The sequence below is a fragment of the Lepisma saccharinum genome, chromosome 30, assembly GCF_977018435.1.
Source record: "Lepisma saccharinum chromosome 30, izLepSacc3.1, whole genome shotgun sequence".
In the NCBI taxonomy this organism is placed as follows: Eukaryota; Metazoa; Arthropoda; class Insecta; order Zygentoma; family Lepismatidae; genus Lepisma; species Lepisma saccharinum.
Genome location: NC_139258.1, coordinates 32120482 through 32138566, shown reverse-complemented (window position 1 = coordinate 32138566; position 18085 = coordinate 32120482). Strand labels below are relative to the sequence as shown.

General features: G+C 36.3%; 1 protein-coding gene and 1 non-coding gene across 2 annotated transcripts in view; one reads left to right on the top strand and one right to left on the bottom strand.

Annotated features, from left to right (window-relative positions):
* Nucleotides 1–7979, bottom strand: part of Cep290 (Centrosomal protein 290kDa) — a 128763-nt gene extending 120784 nt beyond the window's left edge. Inside the window, exons 1-3 of the mRNA XM_083115643.1 lie at nt 7880–7979; nt 4731–4953; nt 1516–1663 (exon numbers count right to left, since the gene is read on the bottom strand). Coding sequence (XP_082971769.1) covers nt 1516–1663; nt 4731–4910 — 328 coding nt within the window. The 5' untranslated portion in view covers nt 4911–4953; nt 7880–7979. The remainder of the gene's footprint in view (nt 1–1515; nt 1664–4730; nt 4954–7879) is intronic.
* On the top strand, nt 2722–2792 carry TRNAS-GGA (transfer RNA serine (anticodon GGA)). The gene has a single exon. It is a non-coding gene; the product is annotated as a tRNA-Ser (tRNA).
* Nucleotides 7980–18085: the final 10106 nt, after the last annotated feature.

Genomic DNA, 18085 nt, shown 5'->3' with positions numbered 1-18085 from the left:
CTGATACTGCCCTCTGACATGACCAATGCTGCCAGTATACCTCGTAATTTCAAAAAGATACATTTTTATGAATATGTCATAATTAACCCCATAAATCATCTGTAATGCATAAAATACATTAAAAATTATCTTTCTTTAATCAATTCGATAAAAACCAACAGAGAAAAATTGACACAAACTGAAAATTTTTGGAAGCAACTCCACAGATGTCTTTTGTTCATGTTTCTATTTACTTGGAACAAAAACTGTTTTACGCCTTAGTAACTTTTTCCCATACTGAATGGTTATGTAGAGAATAGTTTTCTTGTTTCATGTTTAAAAAAAATATCCACAAACACAAAGTTAATACCCATTGCAAGGTTCATGTCTCTCTCACTTTTTGTACAAAAGTTAGATGGTTCAAAGTCTCGGTTGTGTGACTTTTTGGACACCCTGTATAACCCCCACTTACATATATGCTCCAGCTAAACAATTTCTTGAATGTTCATATTACCAACGTTTATAATTTGAAAATATACAAAAAATAACCCTTGTAGCTATACATGGATACTTCAGCTTCAGACCAATGTTTCGGACCAATTTCTGGTCCCCTCCTCAGGAATTAAAACATTACAAAGAAAGGAAAGGAAAAGGAAGATTGTATTAAACCGTAAAAGTTTGGCTGATGATGGTACGATGCATTGGCATACACAGGGGGGAGCTAATGGGGCTACAGCCCCTCCTTAAATATTCACAAAATCAAAATTTTCAAATGAAAATCAGTTAAGAACTAAAAAAAAAAAAGGTTTAAATCCAAATCCCCTTATTTATGTCTCCAAGTACAATTTTAATACATTAAAACCTCGTTCATCCGGCCAAATGGGGGGATAAGTTGACCAATTTAACGAAAGTCCGGATTAACTGAAATAACCTAAAAGAACAGTAGAAATTGCATTAAAACTTCGTTTATAGCAACAAAACATGTTTATTAGGGCATAGGCCTAAATACACTATACAATAGAGTAAAATGTAAAGCAATATGACAATGCAATGACTGCATTTTCTTTGGAAAGTTCTCCCATGGACGTTGGATGTACGTATTCTTAGCAAAGAAGCAATATGACAAATGCAATTGTTGACACATTTAAAACCTTGCATTCTGCTTTTTTTTTCTTTTGCCTCTTGCCTGTCTAGATTAAGCGAAGTCCAGCTTAATGGGGTCCAGATTAACGAGTTTTTTACTGTAGTGAAAAGAGCCAAATATACAAAAAATGTTATTGTGTATCCCATACCTCTAGATCCACTTTTACAATTCCAGCACCTTCCGAAAAAAAATCCTGCGTACACCAGTGGTATGGGGTCAAGTATGTGCAGTCTTCCATTAGACTATAAAGAAAACTGCTGATAGTCTAAAACGTTGGATTGAAACAGAAGTATCCGCTTATAGGTACAAAGATTCTTCTTTGTATATTTTGCAAATACAGATTTTTTCTCAAATGTGTGTGTTCAAGAAATGATTAACAAATCTGAACGTACATGCTCCAGCTTGGCTGCCAGCCCTTCGTCTTTCAGCAAGCTGCATCTTAAGCTCCTCATTTTCTTCTATAAGAGCACGCTGCCTGTGAGCCTCCTCTTCTCCCTGTCGGGTGGCCATCTCATCAAGTTCTGTTAGCAGAGATTCAACCTGAAAAGAGGAATTCAGTGAGACTACGAACACTTTCTTTACCGATTCGTAACTGTGTCCATTGCTTTTCATACAAAGTACAGGGTGGATCAAAACAAGTTTGTTTTTTGTAAATATAGCTGTTAATTTTTGAAATCATAAAATTTATCTTTATTGTCTTGCTCCTCAGATCACAAGGATCCCTAGCATGTAAATTTTAATAGAGCTGAACATATTTTTCAGGGGGAGCAAATATCCCTCTTGCTCCCATCAAGTTACGTCTATGCATACAGTCAGTTGGTACCTCTTCATTAATTTGAGGTTAGGCTATAGTTAGTGAATGGTAGATATTAAAAAATGCTTGTAGCAAGTCAAGCACTTAGCATATTTCAAGTGTACAATGAATAGAAAGTTATCTCCGAAAGAGTTTGTTTGTGTACTTCAGAATTGATTTGATTGATTTGCTATATTTTTCTTCACTTCTTGTGCCACTTTTGGCTAATTTGCGAAGATGGGATGAGCAATGATATGATGAAATTGACAATTGGACATTCACAAACATCCATGTCCAAGCCAGAATTCGAACCCGGGACCCCTGGCATAGTAGTATGATGGGCTAACCACTCCACCATATGGACCAGTACTTCACGCAGAAGACAATCATGAAGTTCATTAAATTAGGCACACACAGGAGATGTACTACGTAGATTTTCAGCGAAAAATGCAGCCTCGTCCAGGACTCGAACCCGGGTCTCTGGCAATCCGTGCCATTGCTCTACCACTGAGCTACCAAGCCGGCCTGGCTTCACCCTGCATTTTTGCTGGCGCTGTTTTACCTGTCTGAAATCGTCTCTGCAAGTGCTACTGCAACGGGATCTGTTGCCTTTGAAACACTATGGACGTCGACGTTGCCTGGTTCCTCCCAGCGTAGAGATGTCAATCCATTAATCCTGGGAGGAACCAGGCAACGTCGACTTCTATAGTGTTTCAAAGGCAACAGATCCCGTTGCAGTAGCACTTGCAGAGACGATTTCACACAGGTAAAACAGCGCCAGCAAAAATGCAGGGGAAGCCAGGCCGGCTCGGTAGCTCAGTGGTAGAGCAATGGCACGGATTGCCAGAGACCCGGGTTCGAGTCCTGGTCGAGCCTGCATTTTTCGCTGAAAATCTACGTAGTACATCTCCTGTGTGTGCCTAATTTAATGAACTTCATGATTGTCTTCTGTGTGAAGTACTGGTCCCCATGGTGGAGTGGTCAAGTAACTTATGGGCCACCCAGTATTTACATTTCAAACAGGTGTGCTTTCACCACTGCATATTGTGAATTTTACATGCAAAATATTGAAATTATATCATAATTGATTAAATGCATTTAAGTATCTTCAAGACCCAGGTTTAAGGTTGTTGTTTTTTCAGTACAGATCAGACTATAAGATATAATTTTCAAGAAAGTATTTTTTCATGCTTTCGCTGATCTCCAAAACGGAGTGGTGAGCACTGTCTGTTACGACACCAGGGTTCTAGGTTTGAATACTGGCCTAGGTTTTTCTGAGCCCTTCATCAATTACATCATATCATTACTCAATCTCATCTTTGCGATTAGCCAAAGGTGACAGAAAATTAATCAATCAATTTTTTCTGCCTTCATCATTACTTTACCTTGTCATGTCTTGTGTAGGTATCATGCAACACAGGATATTATGACATTTTACTTCCTTCTCAGCAAAATATATGGAATGAGTTGAAAAAAAAATAATTAAAGAACTGCATATTTAAAAATTGGAAACTTCCTCAAACCCCACATGCCAGCAATAAAACTATTCATGATGAAAGGCATTAGCTGTGAAAAAAAACATAATCTGTCATCAAAATGTGGGCAGAATATTGTATTTTTTTGTTACAGCAACAGTATTAGACATTATTTATTGGGACACGATGATCTCCATTGTGGAGTGGTTAGCACAGCATGCAACAATACCAGAGATCTCAGGTACGAATCCCAGTCTGGACATGGATGTTCTCTGTGAGCATCCAATCATCATTCTCGTCATATCATTATTGATCCTCATCCTTGCGATAAGCCAAAAGTGGAAGAAAAGTTGAAATAAATAACAAAATTCATTATTGCATTTCAAAACTATTTTTATTTTATAATTTATCTGGGTATGATTTAACAATATGGGGAGTTCATGCTTTCAAATTCGAGACACTCACTAAATTTGGCCTCCTAATGATGAATCTCAATTTGAAATTTGGCGCTGGCGTATAGAAATTGCAAAATTATTAACGGTATGATTGTTGATACACTATTATGGTAGCCAAATTTGATGATGTGAACAATTGAAGATCGGTATTCGTTACGCTGTCTATAGTGTTGCGACATTGTTAATTTGTCACTTGGAGATCATTGATCGTGGAAGAATGGAGGAGGGACATTTTTAAATGGCAATATCTTAACTTTAAACGGCTATACATTCGTAAATACTTCTTTCCGTGCTCCAGATTATTATTCAGGGGTGTATATATCGTTTTTTAGGTATTTGAAACAGAAAATTTTCTGATAAATAATGAGCAATTGTGCCGATCGCAGACCACTTAATTTCGGTTATTTTGCAATTTGTACGCGTGAGCGCCAAATTTTAACTGCAGATTCGTGATTAGGAGGACAAAATTAGAGTCGAATTTGAAACAAATTGGAGAAACTCCCGGTATTGTAAAATTGCTCCTTGATCTGTTTTAACCTTCACAAATATTAGAAGAGTTACATTGTATACCAAGAATTGGCCCAACTCAATAGCCGACTTTTGTAGCTAATTTTTACTGGAAGATAAAACCACCTCAGAAGAACCATCAGTAACTCAATTTGCTATAGGCTATTCACTTGTTTTGTTTTTTAACGTCTGGAGTCAACAAGCTCAATGAAACAATGTGACTATACTTTTCAGATGGAGGGAGAACAAAAGAGCAGCAAGAGAAGTGAAATTCACAAACATCTTGTACAGCCCGTACTGTACTATTACGATGAGCATTACTATAAAGCGAAGCCTCTATAACTATTTCCATTTAGTTTTTACCAATAGTTACATACCTGCTCTCCCTTATGTTTTAAAATCTCCCGAGTCAGTTGAAATAAAACTTTCATGTTATCAGGTTCAATGTTAGCCTCTGGTTCATACCACACTAGCGACTCATAGAAGTCATCCTTGTCCTGTTCGGACAGGTCCTCTGGCGACAATGAGAGGACCCTCTTCCAATCAAGCTGAACCATCTTGCTTAGGAATTACAAATGCACAATATCATATGATGTAATCCTGAAATGTAACAAAATATTTAAAAAAAATTACATACGCTTTGAAACTTTACTGTACTTACCGGCACATAAGACATACTTTTTTTCCTTTAAAAATGGGTCTGAAAAACAGTCTTATCGGTCGAAAAGAAGGAAAAGAGCTATATTTTTCAAGCTAGTGAATGGGTCAAAGCACCATGGAATGCTGTGAAAACTATGAGTGATTAAATCGTTTAAGAAGTGTGCATTTTGACGAAGAATATTAAAATGTATTCTTTCCTAGTCAGATTAAGTAAGTTATTTGTTGAAAGTAGACTTACATATTACTTTATATTTGAAATACTATAAGTTACTTACAATACTCAGTGATAAAGCTCTTTCCTCAAAAATGTGTATAAAATAGGGGGTGTTATATGCTAGCAAAAACGGTATATAGTCCTTTCTTAAATATAGATTGGAATGAGGTTGGAATTTTGTAACTAATATTATCAACTTGAAACATTAAAAAAAATGTATGCATTCCTCCTGAAACAGAAGTACTAGAAAAGTGGAAATATGAATCATAAGCTTTAATGCAATACTCAAGTTTCATTATTTTCTTTTCAGTGCCAACTATATGCTGGATGACTTTCACAAGGCAAGTTGGAAGACAACATTTCAAGGTTCTAAAATGACAGTGAATTAAATATTTCATGTTTCTACAACGAGTATAAGTTGGTTTGATGCTACAAGAAGTAATAATTTTGCAGAAACTTTGTCCTGAAAAGCAGGCTGTACTTTGTTACTGTAAATTCGGGGTGCTAGAATTTTGGGTCTAAAAATGTTATATATACATAAAGCAAGAAAATAAGTAAAAATAAAAATACTGTCTTAGGTATTTGCATGAGCATTTTTCTGGAGGGAATAACGTTTGACAGAAAAAAAGAAAAAGAAGGAAATGGATGAAATATGTAAAGCAAACTGATTTAAAATAATACGTACTGTAAATCAGGGGCACTCAAACGTTTAATGCAGGGGCAGAACTACTTGAATGATTGGTAGCTGGCCACATTGAAATATATATGCACTCAAATGTTTTGATGTCGGTAGGACTTGGTCTGTTACCTACCTACAGGGTGGCCTGTAAGTCCCTACCCATTCATATATCTTATGTATCTAATGTATAGAGTTTAATGTGTGCTGTTGCGGATAATATTATGCGATGCCATGTTCATGGGCCAGTAAACCATATCTCATATTTCAATATGTTACAACAATGGTTTATACCGAAACTCGATGAACTTGGAATCAGAGATGAGGTTTTGTTTCAACAAGATGGCTCTCCAGCTCATTATGCCCTCTGTGTGCATGAATATCTCAATGACAATTACCCTAACAAATGGATAGGTTGTGGTTCTGAAATATTCCCGGCTCCTATGAAAGTCCGGACTTGACAATGAGTGATAACTCTCTTTGGGGATACATAAAGGACATTGTGTCGAAACAACGTTACAATTCCAATGATGGCATTTGGAACAATAACCCCTGCTATGTTGCGAAAAATGTCTCACAGAACATGGCATCGCATAATATTATGTAGTGAAAATGAAGGACAGTACACAGATACACTGGACACATAAAATATGTGAATGAGTAGGGACTTACGGGCCACCCTGTACATAAGACAGACAGATGGGCAATCTGTGTAGAATTGTATGGAGACACAAATGTTCGATCTCACACAAACACCTTTGACTCGTTTACTTCATTTTTTACATTCATACTTACCGATTATGCATTCGAAAGATTCTTTAAGGTGTTATTTAGCTTTTGTCAAGAAAATAACTTCAATTTTTCACATTATGAGTATTTATTGTTCTTCCTTTTTTCGCTTCGGTAAGACACAATATGGCGGGAAAAACCATTCACGCATATCCCCAGAAAACATTCACGGAAGGTTAGGTTAGGCAAACATAGTTACAATTTGTGGTCGTATTTCATTTTTCATCTTCTTGCAAAACAACGGCATGGTTGGAAGCACTGACAGGTGCAACATTCGGTTCACATGAAGAAAGCTAATAATATCAACAGAAATTGTACGTCGAAAAGATACTACATACATGAATTTGCAGTCAAATAGATTGCACAATGGAAAAAAAATACATCCACGACCTTTAAACAAACTATAGAAACTAAATTTGGTAAGTACTTTCTCCTGTAAAAATTAAGAAATCTGTTTGTGCTAGATCGAACATTTACCGATCAATATGTTACCAAGTTGATGGAACATTAATTAATTCGACTGGTTTTCTTAAATTTTGTGGATCTGCTCCTCAACAAAAAATGTCACCCCACGCCATTGATTTTCATGTTATGCAAGAAAACCTAACTGAAACTGTCTGTCTTTTTATTTAAAATCGGGAAAACGTCCATTGGTGCCGAAAATTACCAATGTAATAAGTAGATAAAATGACAATGTGAAATATATTCTTGCATGCTTACAAAGTCATGGAATAATGCAAAAAGTAAAATGTACACATGCCTCGTAATATGACCACGAACATTGGCAAAGACCACATGCAGAATGTTTACCCGGCATATTTTCATACAGAATTTGATCTGTTTGCTTAAAATATGCCGCAATGAAGTGTGAGGGAAGTTGTTCGCTGAATATCATCCGTTGATGCACACATTGAGATACATTGCAAATTATTTATTTCCTCCTTGTAATTTTTCAATACACTGGTTTCTTGCATCCGAGGTTGGCACCTGACTACAAGAAACAGAAAAAAATATGCACTGCACTGTTGTTTCTATATGTTTCAAACTGAAAAAGAAAACCTGCACTTGACCAGTGACAGGGGTTAAATAGGAAAAGACGAGCCCCCACAGAATTAAACTTCTCCACTTTATAATGAACATTTACACACAAAATTATTGCATATAAGAATAATAAGCTTAAGCTTTACCATTTCCTCGATCTATTGCAATATTATTTTAACAAATGTATGTATTACATTATTCATTGCAATTCAAAAATATCTATCTTTCGGACTCCTTGATGTAAACAAACTTCAAACTTATGAGTAGTCTGTGTTTGATATGGAATTGCTGCGAGAGGTTCACTTTTATACAGCATGCAAGATGTGAGCTGCGCAATGCAGTGTGTCTATGCTATTCGGTAGTGATTGTTGCTACAACGTTTTCAAGCATTCCCATTGGCTGGTAGCTTTTTGGGGTAGTAAATAATCTGTGGTGGTTAGGTTAGGCTAGGCGGTTAGGCTGGTTGGATTTGGTTCTAGAAGACGAGATTTCAGTCACCGAAGTGAGAGCTATGGTGAGAGTTTCTCCGTCAAACCAAAAAAAAAAAAAAAAAAGGATTCGTAAACCTTTTAGATAATGTAGCAAAGCATAACTTTTCGTAAATGACTTTATTACCCTGGACCTGCGCATTGCCTTGAGTGGGTGTCATTTGTCTGTAACTAACCAGAGCCCATAGAATATAGGTTTAGGTAGTATTTCTCAAAGTCGCCGCAAGAGGACTCAGAGAACATATTTCATTTAGCGTTTGAGACGTCATCTAACGACGGAACTAGAAATTACATCAGATGGCATGGCAAGCTTGCTTACATAAGACGTCGTATGTTGTCGTGTCGTCAACGAAAACAATTATATAGTAGACATGGCCGCAGACATGAAAACTTTCTGGAGGAGGGGAGGTCGCCAGAAACGTTTAGGAGGGATCATGCCATTAATATGAAAATAATAACAATAATGGATATTAAAATCTCATAAAAATAAACATGATTGTTGTTGTTGTTGTTATTATTAAAATATCTTGAGAAGACCTTTCTACTCGATCCGGCAGATGAATGAATATCAAGCATAGCTGTTTTTCATTTTCCTTTACATTTCATGCAGTTGTTGAACTGAACGGACGAAAGTTAAGAAAACACATCAACAAAATTGCCTTTCTATATTTTTGCCGTGTTTATTTTAAATCAAATACCTTTACAAAGAGTAGTATTTTTTGTGGTAGTTAATTGAAGTAAGGCCGGTCCTCGTAGCGGAGTAGTTAGCACAGCACGCTACGACGCCAGAGGTCCCGGGTTCGAATTTCGGTCTGAGCTTGGGTGTTCTCTGTGGGTGTCCCTTCATCAATTTCATCCATCACTCTAATATATCCATAATAATAGAACACACACAATAAATATAGACAGTCGTGTAATGTATAAACACAATAGAATAATAAATCACAATTTAGAAATATTATAATAATAATTCAGTTCTAGACAAATACATTCACTAATTACACAAAACACTATTTTCTCAAAGACAAACTATTTAGGACAAGTCATAAATAAAAACATAAACACCGCGTTCAAGGTTGTATTTAGGGGGGTCCGGACCTCCCAGAAATACTTACCAAGTACTAAAATTAAATAATCAAAATATACGTAATTGTTATTTATTTCCAGTGAACTAATAGAACGCAAGGAATTTGGCTCATACGGCTTTGAAGAACAGTTCCAAAGATTTATGCACTCTACTACAAATGATAATGTGCATAAAATAATAATCAGAAACTTTACTTCTCGTCAATTGTAATAGACAATTAAAAGTGATCACCGTACAATTATTTTTGCCTATTACAATTGGATCTAACTCAATTCACTATCTGACATTAATTTCCTTTCCAGGGCAGTTGTTTTTTTTAAACAAATTATGACTATCTTATCTACAACCAATCGTCTGGTCGTTATATTCCAGTAGTATCAATTGAAGTAGTAGTTTTAAGTCCAGAGATGTTATTGATGGTTTGTTTGTTTGATTTAATTTATTTTATCTTGGCTGATTTGCGAAGATGGGGATGAGTGATGAAATTGATGAATGGACATTCACAAAACAACCAAGCCCGAGCGGGATTCGAACCCGGGACCCTTGGCGTCGCAGCGCGATGTGCTAACCACTTGGCCACAGGGTCCGGAAGAGATGTTATTGCAAATGCAATATACGAGTTAGCTACATATTGGCTGAAGAATGAGAGAAGACTCACCTCTCTTGTGTGACCAGTGACGGATCTACAAATCTTGCCCCCCCCCCCTCGCAAAATATTGCCAAAGGCCCCCTCTACCTACCTACCTTACACACACACACTATATAAATACACACCATCACACACACACACACATATATATATATATATACATATATAAATAATATATTTGTGTGTGTGTGTAATTCTTGATCTCATGTTGACAAAGTCACCTATAAGGGTCTAGAGGATGATCCAAAAGTCCCTCAACAACCCTTATAAAGAGTAAAGGGGCTAGGCTGGGTACTATTGGTCATAATGAAACAGGTTAGGTAGGATTAGGGGGACGTCCGCCATATTACTGACTGCCATATTGAATTCAACTCAAAATTTTTAAATGGAAAGGGGGTGATGTGATATATACATGACACTGTTTTCTCACACCTGGAAAAGGATACATTTGTTACAATCATGCAGTCGTAACTTTTCCTGATTAGAGAAGGGCTGAAGAAACCTTCACCTCTGCATTTCTTGTCAAATTCTAGCTTCATGTGATTCTACTATCGGATTAAAAATTATAGACACTCGAGTGTGGATCCCAATTAAAAATTAACCAGTAGACTTATATAGAACGAGTTTTGCAAACGATCGCTCTCTTTGAAACTAATTAAATCTAAAACGGGTGGTCCGATCGTGATGAAATTTTATTATGGTGCAAACAGAAAGGTTTGAAACACAATTCTTAATTTTCAGATTTTTAAAATTTGTCAAAAAGACCGTTATTTTTAATTTTGCGAAACAAGGTTTTCTTGGTATTGGGTAGTCCTACTACAAATACAATATTGGTCTCTTTTTTAAGCTCTTTGCATCTGTTTTTAAAATCTATTATAATTGCCAATACACATTGCGAAACCGATGTTATACAGATTTTTATTCAACGGAGTAAATCTGTACGCGGAACATGGCAACACGGCACACAGTGAAAGGTGGAAACTGCGGGCTGCCCCAGCGAGACAATGTATTCGTTTCTGTACGCCTGAGTAACTAAGTTTATTTTTTACATACGCATATACGAACCCTCTACTATGTCAATGGCTGAAGGCCCCCTACAGGCTTAATTGTCTCCGCACTGCAGGGTTTTGCGGCTTGTACATTCGGCACTGACTTTACCTTTACCTGTATATATTGTATTCGTTTCTGTACGCCTGAGTAACTAAGCTTATTTTTTACATACACATATACGAACCCTCTACTTATCTACTATGTCAATGGCTGAGGGCTCCCCAAAGACTTACTTGTCTCCGCCCCCCCACACACACTGCGGGGTTTCGCGGCTTGTAGATCCGGCACTGTGTGTGACAAGCTGTTATTTTAGCTTCCTGTTTAAGACAGTTCTTTTCTTGTATCATGGATGTTAAAAGTTTGGGTTTTGCTTTGATAGACCAAGGTCTCGTATGATATCATTGAGTTTTTCTTGGGCGAACTGTTGAGGTGTTGAAATGATTCCTTCATATTCACTTCCACTACTACTAGGGTGACCAGACATACTCTTTTTAAGAGTGTTCATATACTCTATACTCTTTTCAATTTGCAAAAATCTCCAAATATACTCTTTTCCTTGCTATTTAATTTCATTCATTATTTTACGTGTAAAAATGCCTTAAAATCCACAGAACGAAAAACGTCAAGATGTCAACAAACTGAAGTATTTACTCCTTGACTCAAGAATTTCCTATGAACAATTTCAAGTGTAATTTTCATATTCCATCAACAAGCAAAACATATTTCAAATTCATTGGAATTTAATGATAATGATTAGGGCTGAGCAGATACCACTTTGAACCTATACCGATACAGATGCCGATACTCTTACCGATTCCCACCGATACCGATACCGACATTTGAAAATTGTAATAAATAAAATTTGTTCAAAATATTGATGAATATTGGTGTGTAAATATTCCTCTCCAATTATATGCATCAACATACCAAGAAATTTGCTTTAGGATATTCAAGAATTGCATCAGAATATTAAAATAGATATTATATAGTCACAAAATAAAGTTTTTCGTGCAAAATTAGTGTACAATAAAAAGGAAGTTTAAATTTGTATAATTTCCAGGATAATTAGACTGTCAAGAAGTCGCGCGGGATTTTTGCGGAACCCGTGAAAGAACAAAATGCATGCTCACCTTCAACCTATAGACTATACTCTTTTTGGTCAACAAATATCTGGTCACCCTAACTACTACCATGACCATGTGTGTTAAACACGAAGTCCTGCGTTTCTTCAACATCTGACAATGGGAGGCCAGGAAATGTGGTAAATACTGGTAGGAACGTCTTCGCAATGAAACGCAGGTCGTCACACTAATTCCAAATCAGGACAGGGTGCGAAATCGTGGGGGAAAGGGAGGGGATGCTCCCCACCAACAATCTTGGCCTCAAAAATCCCCACCACCAAAAATTTCCGGGAGCTAGAGATTTTTGTGATAACGACAAAACATAAGCAATTGGTATTGACTTAAAATATACTTTACTAAGGATAATATTGAAAACACACGCTATCTTTTTTCAAGAGACCATTAATAGATCTACACCAATAGCAATGTATGCAATGAAATCAAAACAAGAATGCAAGACAAATATAAGTAAGAAATCTAATTGCTTTATATTAATAAAAGCAAAAACTAAACAAAACCATTTCACTTCAACTATACATAATAAAAATATTTGAACCATTTTGTAATTGACATCTTTAACAAATTAGTGATGGAATTAGTATTCTACTTTATAAATATCTGATACATATAAAAGTAACAAACTAATTCTATGTATTTGATATGAATTTAATATTCATTAATAATGTATTTTTAAATATTTAGTAATTTATTTACATTTAATAACATTATAATTTGTAATTATATGTGCGCGCACATGCGTGTAGATTAAGATCTTTGTTTGATTTCGCAAATAATAAAAGCAAAAAATAAACAAAACCATTTCACTTCAACTATACATAATAAAAATATTTGAACCATTTTGTAATTGACATCTTTAACAAATTAGTGAAGGAATTAGTATTCTACTTTATAAATATCTGATACAAATAAAAGTAACAAACTAATTCTATGTATTTGATATTAATTTAATATTCAATAATAATGTATTTTTAAATATTTAGTAATTTATTTACATGTAATAACATTATAATTTTAATTATATCTGCGCGTACATGTGTGTAGATTAAGATCTTTGTTTGATTTCGCACCCTGAATCAGGACATTCCCATTTATGTTTCTTGTAGTGATTGAAGCCCTTCACATTCACAACACAGAAATAACAGTTGTCATAGTGGGTCGTCATCTCCCTCCACACCATAGGCACACCAAAGTTCAGAATTTTCCGTTCTCCATTTTTTCGCTGTCAAACATTCAACACAGGTTTTGCAAATTTTATGAGCCCAAGACTTATCTTGGTCTCCATGCTGCATTCCAAAATATGAGAGTTAGGGGAAATTGGCCTAAAATAACATACTTTTTGTAGAACGCCTAAAAATAGGACAAGACTACAGGTTAGAAAGCTGATTTTGTTGTAACCCATTGTTACACTCCTTAGTTACAATATAAAAATAATTAGAATGATATATGCTCAAAGAACAACTAATAATTAGAGCCTGGATTTATAAGCACAATCAAACAGTAAAATAAGCAAGTTAATAAGCACAAAAAATGAAAGAAATAAGCACCAAAATAAGCATAAACAAATACAGGAAAATCTGGAAAAAAATAATTCTTTATTAGATCTATTACCTTATTCAAAGCTGTTACAGGAAGGTCATCCTGAGATTTTATTGTGTGAAGCTCCTGCGTCTGTCAGTGAAGAATGATTTGTACAGTGAAAATGCTCTTTCCACGTCGCATGACATCACAGGCGCATGTGAAAAACACCACAGTTCTTCTTCGGTGAATTCCTCTTCAATGTCTGTTTCTTCACCAGAAATATTTTTATAAATTTGACAGTGTTTTGTAACCTGGATTTTTCAATAATACCTGACTGATCTTGTCGGACACAATTTTAGCAACACTGAGTTTCTGAAGACAACCTTACTGAAATTTCATCAAGCAGAGAAAGTAAATGTTGCAATGCATTATTTCGAGCTTTGAACTGTGTTATAATATCAGGTAATTTGGAAAAATGATTATGGATGTACTGTATCTTTTCTCGGATGCGGCTATTTAGAAGCATTGATCTCGTCATCCCGATGCCATCGTATGATTGAAATAGGATTGAAATATGGCAGATTTGGGTAAAATATGCTATTTTAAACCAAAATCATAAAATAAGCAAGCATAACCGTTTCCTGCAGAATAAGCATTTATAAGCACTTTCAACCTTAGTTAAATAGCTCATCAAGTTATGTAATACGAAGTATAACCGTTCTCCTTACCATTAGAACTCTGGAAAAGAATATGCATTTCAATTTAAATCCGGGCTCTACTGATAATAATCGTTTGAAGTACAACATGTAATTTTTCAAGTACTGAAATAGTACGCCTAAAATGACATAGTAAGTAATGGTAAAATGACATACTGTGTAATTTTGATTGAATTTGAAAGGCTAATCGGGACTGGACCTACAGTTTAAAGTAGGATCCGAACTACTATGTGCCTCCACCGGGTATCGAACCCGGGACACCTTGATTTCAAGGCGACGACGATAAATATAAGATAAATGTTTCCACATTTTCACTATTAGGGTAAAGTGACATACTGTAGTTTTAGGCTTATCAGTAATGTGTCGTTTTACCCGGCAACATGAAAGGAAGTTATGAAGTTTTGACGCCAATAGAACATTCCACGCGACAGTACATTCTCATTTAAGCCATTGAACACTATGCACAGAAATCCCTATTGTTGATCCGATAGTGTACAGTTTAAGATGTGCAAATACATTTCCCGTTACTTGCAAGAGAAAACTTCACCACCTACTTTTTCACAAAATCACTTGCCAACAACAGCACATTCGTCGTACACATTCGCCATTTCATAGGTTCCAGTTTTTTTACACTGTGCATTGGCGGAAGGTATGAATTGCCCTCGCCTGTAGACCTCCACATCCGAGAAACACGCACTACGTCATTTTACCTGAGTGTGTCATTATAGGCCACATTCCCCTATGTTTCCTTTGCAAAGTGAGTGGTGTTTGATCTTTGTTTATGCAGAGAATATTCGTCATCAAATGTAGCAGAATGCATCAGGATTATTTACGCAGCCTCTTAACGTTTCATTCCCCGCAACAATAGAAATAAAACGAAAATATAATAAATAAAATAAAAACTAACATTTAATAAATATATTCTATGCAAAATGGATGGACTAGAGAAATATTTTTATATTTTAAATAAAAGGCATGTGCCCTATCGAATGTCAACACCTACAGCTCTTATTGAGACAAACTTAAAATCGAAGTATCTCAAGAACCAGATCCAACTTAGCAAGACTAATGCTCACTTTAGATTCAGCACAACCAAAAAACCTTAAATCCGTCAAAAATCCTTGGCAACTACAAAAGTATATATTTTTTCTAGACCTGTGTTATTATTAAAATAAAAAACATGTCTAAATGTGGGTTAACAAAAAACGAGACATTTTCTCAACACGACTACAGTTCGAATAAAGATGGGACAGGGATTAATAAGAATGGACTGTCCTGACTAAAAGTCTGGTAGCTTCTCATCAATGGTTATAAAACTAAAATTATTCAGTATTGCAGACTGCAGACTTCTTGTTGTCTCTCCACATAATGCAAGGACGAAATCGAAATTCTTGCAAAATCTGAAAATCGCCAATGCCATTTTTGTAGGTTCAGATATTTATATTCCTTGGTTCGAGGGGGGCATGGCCCCTCCCCTGGGTACGGACCATAATCTATTATAGCCACTTGGAACGAATGCAATAGAAAGTTTTAGCACATTTTTTTCTGAAACAAATCGTCAATCGCGGCGCTGAGGATGAATGGTGATGTGATTAGATTAAATCGGTGACACAATCACAAACACAAATGGTCAGTGCACAACACACACAACACAGACGATTAGAGGATTATGCTGGTTGTGAGTCCAGACACCAGAGTCTCCTTAGTTTGCAAGAATGCAGACAATGCGGACGTGAGATTGACACAGTTGAGAGACTTCTGAAATTTCCACCCCTTGCACACCACCACCCAAAAAGTTTTGCGAGCATCTTGTATCCAGAATATCGGCTATGTAGCATTTTTTTTCGATTGAGAAAATAAATTATAATTTTATCTAACGATACCGATTGAAATTGTCTCAATTTCTCTAAAAACATATTTTTAAGAATTAAACAAAAAAATTGGAGCTTGATTTGATTTTTGTTATTTATCTTCGGTTTTCTGTCAATATGGGCTAATGGCAACGATGAGGATGGGTGATGATTAGATTAAATTGATGAAGGGACACTCATAAAGTGTCGAACCTGTGACTCCTGACGTCTTAGCGCACTGTGATAACAACTTCGCCACTGAAATTGGCGTTTTGGGGATTGAGATTGAGCCACCATCATTTTTCTTTGCCATTTCACAAAATAGCAATTTCATTTACATAATTTCCCCATTTCGCGTAACATTTTAGTTGATTTTCCCTGCACCGAGGGAAATTTCCCTTCGCGGAGGGAAGATTTCTTGACTTCATATGGCAACACTGCTCTACTTTCTCCATGACCACTATGTCAAGAAGTGAAAGTGCTGGTAGTGGCGTGATGGTCAGCTGACCGCTCACGTTAGGATACGTCATCAGATTCCCGCGCTTTTATCTGCATGGGAAGAATGACTCGCACTTGCGTGGCAGGGGAGGGAATATATTAACCTTGGTGTGTGTGCTTGTTGCCAGAGGATATTGTATCTTACATCAGTGTTGTCTCGCGTTTTACACAGCAGCTCCCACAATTATAAGAGCATCAAGGTTCGAATAGAAGTACATTGCTTTTCTTTAACGAGGAAAATGTGGGAGCGTATGAATATTTTCTTAATATTTTCTAGTTCTTCCAATTCAAGTTATAATAAATATCACAAATTTACCACTTGTCTTTGCTTTTTTTCTTCCAATGTTTTACTGAGCTTATAAAGTTTATTGTATTGAAACCCATAAAAAATTTCCTAGTCGCACCTGTGAATAAATGTAATTATACAATATTTCTGGTTTAAGGCGCAAGCTTCGAGCTCCGGCTACAGGACGCACGCAGGTCCGAGTCCCATGGGTGAAGCGTAACAGCTTTTCTCCTGAGATTTCGGCCTTCGCATTGGACCTGTGGCCAGACACCATCGTGAGCAAACTTGGGAGCTACGAATGAGTAGCATAACCCGTTATAGAAAACCTACAACGACTGGGGGTTCGTCGTGCTTACCACACGCCACTCCATAACCGATTGGATGATGTGCCACCTCTCGTGGGAGTGAGGCCGGTATTCGGACACGGGTTATCATTATTATGTAACATTTCTACTCTTATTTTTTTTCTCAACTAGGATGATATACACCTTGCAGAGCTACTAGGGGACCGGTGGAACAAGAACTGATTTAAGTGAAGTTGAAAAGGTTAACTTTTGACGGACAAAGGTAACAACAACGCAGAGGCGTCTCGTGAACGCATGCGGTGAATGCTGCGCATGCGTCAATTGTGGGATAAAGGACAGCTTGCTCTGCGACGACATTCATGAGCATTTCTACATTCTAATTTCTTCATATAGGAGAAGTATTTATTTTACACGAGAGCGCTGAACTAAGCTTATATTACATTTCTTGGATCTGAAGTGACTTTCTTTCACTTCAGATCCAAGAAACGTAATACGCATATAAGCTTAGTTCAGCGCTCTCGTGTAAAGTAAATACTTCTCCTATATGAAGAATGTAGAAATGCTCATGAATAGAGCCCGGAAGTTTGGCAAAATGCCTCTTTTTATCTACTGCATATATTGATAAAATTTTTCCGGATATACGTTTCTTATGTTGTTTCGAATGTTTTGGAAGCCTTTTCATTTTGCCTATTTTGCCTATTTGGGACACCACTGCCTATTTTTAATTATAATGCCTTTTTTTGCCTTTTTCAATGAAATTTGA